Source organism: Octopus sinensis, linkage group LG12 (assembly GCF_006345805.1).
Source record: "Octopus sinensis linkage group LG12, ASM634580v1, whole genome shotgun sequence".
Lineage (NCBI taxonomy): Eukaryota > Metazoa > Mollusca > Cephalopoda > Octopoda > Octopodidae > Octopus > Octopus sinensis.
In genome coordinates this window covers 55,999,098-56,001,597 of record NC_043008.1, presented here as the reverse complement: position 1 = coordinate 56,001,597, position 2,500 = coordinate 55,999,098, and the positions used below count along the sequence as shown (strand labels likewise).

At 37.9% G+C, this 2,500-nt stretch overlaps 1 protein-coding gene across 20 annotated transcripts in view; it reads right to left on the bottom strand.

Annotated features, from left to right (window-relative positions):
- Positions 1–2,500, bottom strand: part of LOC115218076 (unconventional myosin-IXAa) — a 446,542-nt gene that overhangs the window by 269,242 nt on the left and 174,800 nt on the right. For all 20 annotated transcript variants that reach the window (XM_036507998.1, XM_036508006.1, XM_036507996.1 and 17 more), the window contains exon 3: positions 345–439. In XM_036507998.1, the coding sequence (XP_036363891.1) occupies positions 345–439 (95 nt within the window). The remainder of the gene's footprint in view (positions 1–344; positions 440–2,500) is intronic.

Genomic DNA, 2,500 nt, shown 5'->3' with positions numbered 1-2,500 from the left:
ACTTGGAAACTATGAGGGAGACAGAAAAGGGAACACCTTTTCTGTCGACAAGCTGGGGCGAAATGCTTAGCGGTTTTTCGTCTGTCTTTACGTTCTGACTTCAAATTCCGCCGAGGTCAACTTTGCCTTCCATCCTTTCAGGATCGATAAATTAAGTACCAGTTATGCGCTGGGGTTGATGTAATTTACTATCTCCCCTCTCCCATCACCCCAAATTTCAGGCCTTGTGCCTATAGCAGAAAGGATTAATCAATGCTATTATCTATAGCTTTATATGTTCTTCAAGATCTTCTGTTCCCAAGCTAAAAAAAAAGGTTATATGAATGTATTAAAACAACACTTACCCATGAACCATTCCATATTCTTTGTAATTAACTTGGATAAATTTCCCAAACCGACTAGAATTATTATTATGTACCGTTTTTGCATTTCCAAATGCCTGAAAATAAGAAAGAAAATTCAAAAGTGAGAGAAAAATAACATTGAATAAATTAAGAAGTATTTAAATACAGAGAATATTATTTTGCGAGAGTGTGTGAACATGCTTGTACATGTGCACATCATAATCATCATCTCCGCCACCACCATCATCATCATCATTTTAAATGTCCGTTTTTCATGCTGGCATGGGTTGGACGGTTTGACAGGAGCTGACTACGTATAAGAGTACCCCAGGCTATAGCGTCTGTTTTGGCTGGGTTTTTTACAGCTTGATGCACTTCCTAAGGCCAATCACTGTAGAGCACACTGAATGCTACTTACGTGGCACCAGCACAGGTAAGGTCCGTTTTGGCAAGGTTTTTACAGCTGGATGTCCTTCCAAATGCCAACCACTCCCCAGTGTCGACTGGATGCTTTTAATGAGGTACCAGCACCAGCAGGGTCACCAAGTAATTTGTAAGACAAGGAGTTATGAGAGGGGAGGGGGTCATTGTAGGAAAGGGTCGTGTTGGATGATGAAAGGTTAGTGTGACAGAGAAAGAGAGAGGGGGAGGGAAAGAGAGAGAGAGAGAGAGAGAGAGAGAGACACACACACACACACACACACACACACACACACACATACACACACATTTTTTTTTTAATCTTTTACCTGTTTTAGTCATTGGACTGTGGCTATGCTAAGGCACAGCCTTAAAAGCTTTTCATCAAACAAATGTACCCCCAACATCCGATTTTTCCTTCAGGTACAGTGAATGCAAACTGACATTACCCAGGGCACATACTAGTGTTTTCTATTCTTTTACTCTTGCATTTGTTTCTGTCGTTTGACTGCAGCCATGTTGGAGCACAAGAGACGTTAAAGTATGTTTCAGCTACAAGTGATTTGGTTGCTATTTCTAAAATGTTAAGCAACCACATGGATGTTCCCTTGTTGACACAATGCAATGCTCTCTTTTGACAGTGAGTACTACTCTGAAGCATTATAGAGTAGTTTGACACCTCAAACTACAATCAGTTCAGCCCTGTAAGACAAGGGGTCACAAAGTACCAGGCCATAGGCCAACAGTGGGTCATGCATGAATCACTGGCGATTTTCTTCCTCTGTCTTCCTTTCTATTTGGACTGTTCTCTGTTTCTGAAGAAGAGCATTGCTCGAAACATTAAACCATCTTTCTTTCCTTCCCTGAGCATCTACTATATATATATATATATATATATATATATATATATAAATATACATATAGGCCTACAAAGAATAAGTTCTGGAGTTGATTTTTCCAACTAAAAAACCCTTTAGGTGATGCTCCAGCATGGCCACAGTCAAATGACTGAAGTAAAAGAATAAAAGAATATATTATATGCGTAATATATAGTTAATAATTAAATTAAATATGATAATATTGTGCTTTATGTGCCTAATTCCCCAATCCATGGAAAACTTGCACTGCATGAAACTGGTCTGTGGTGCAAAAAACATTGGCAAGCTGGGGACAATGGTCAGACACAGAAAACTACAATATTTTGGCCCAAGTTATCAGCATCCAGAAGGTCTGCAATAGCAACAAGGGCTGCGTGGATAGGGATCAAGCCGAAGGACTACAAAGATGAAAATGGAGTGATGAAATAAAGGACTTGATGGAGAGGGCTCTGACAAAATGTATGAGTACAGTATGAAATTGCAGTGTGTGTTGAGGAGTGGTGATCGTGTCAAAGGCTCTCACATCTCAACCACAAGGATGGACATGTTCATACAACTAATTTCTGTGAATGAACAAGGAGGGAGAGAAAACAATGAAAATGTAAAAAATAATAAATAAAATAATATACTTTTAAAAAAATAGCTTTAAGGAAATATTTACACAGAATGATGTTTAACTTGACAATAAGTATCCTTTCCGTGTGCAGAAACATAGTTATATATTTAGATAAGTAATATAAATACAGGCCTATTACACAGCTGTCATTCATATACACACATGTATGTATGTATGTATATATATGGGAGTCTACAAATACATATATATATATCATATATATACATACATACAATATATAT